General features: G+C 52.8%; 1 protein-coding gene across 1 annotated transcript in view; it reads left to right on the top strand.

The window, feature by feature from the left end:
• Window positions 1-73, top strand: part of EMH_0048540 (uncharacterized protein) — a gene marked incomplete at both ends in the record, with an annotated part of 7,417 nt that extends 7,344 nt beyond the window's left edge. Inside the window, one exon of the mRNA XM_013496416.1 lies at window positions 7-73. Within this exon, the coding sequence (XP_013351870.1) occupies window positions 7-73 (67 nt within the window). The remainder of the gene's footprint in view (window positions 1-6) is intronic.
• Window positions 74-341: the final 268 nt, after the last annotated feature.

The following is a 341-nucleotide window of genomic DNA, read 5'->3' as shown; positions in this document are numbered from 1 at the left end:
CTATAGCGAGCTTAATGCTGCTGCTAGCGCGAACGAAGCTGCCGCTGCTGGAGGGGCCTTTGCTGCAGAGTAAGATAGCAGCAGCAGCAGCAGCAGCAACAGCAGCAACTGCAGCAGCAGCAAGACAAACCGCAACTAGTACTAACACATTACCCTCAGCAGCAACATCATCAACAACAACAGCAGCAACAGCAGCAGCAGCAGCAGGAGCAGCAGCAGGCCTAGAAGCAGTACCATCATCATCATCATCATCATCATCATCAGCAGCAGCAGCAGGAGGAGCAGCAGCAGCAGGAGATAAAACAGAGGAAGCAAAGCTGCTGCAGCGTTTTCTTAAGGTG

Source organism: Eimeria mitis, genomic scaffold (assembly GCF_000499745.2).
Source record: "Eimeria mitis Houghton genomic scaffold, Emh_scaff2095, whole genome shotgun sequence".
NCBI lineage: Eukaryota > Apicomplexa > Conoidasida > Eucoccidiorida > Eimeriidae > Eimeria > Eimeria mitis.
Note: the sequence above shows the minus strand (reverse complement) of the source record. Positions and strands in the feature narration are given on the sequence as shown.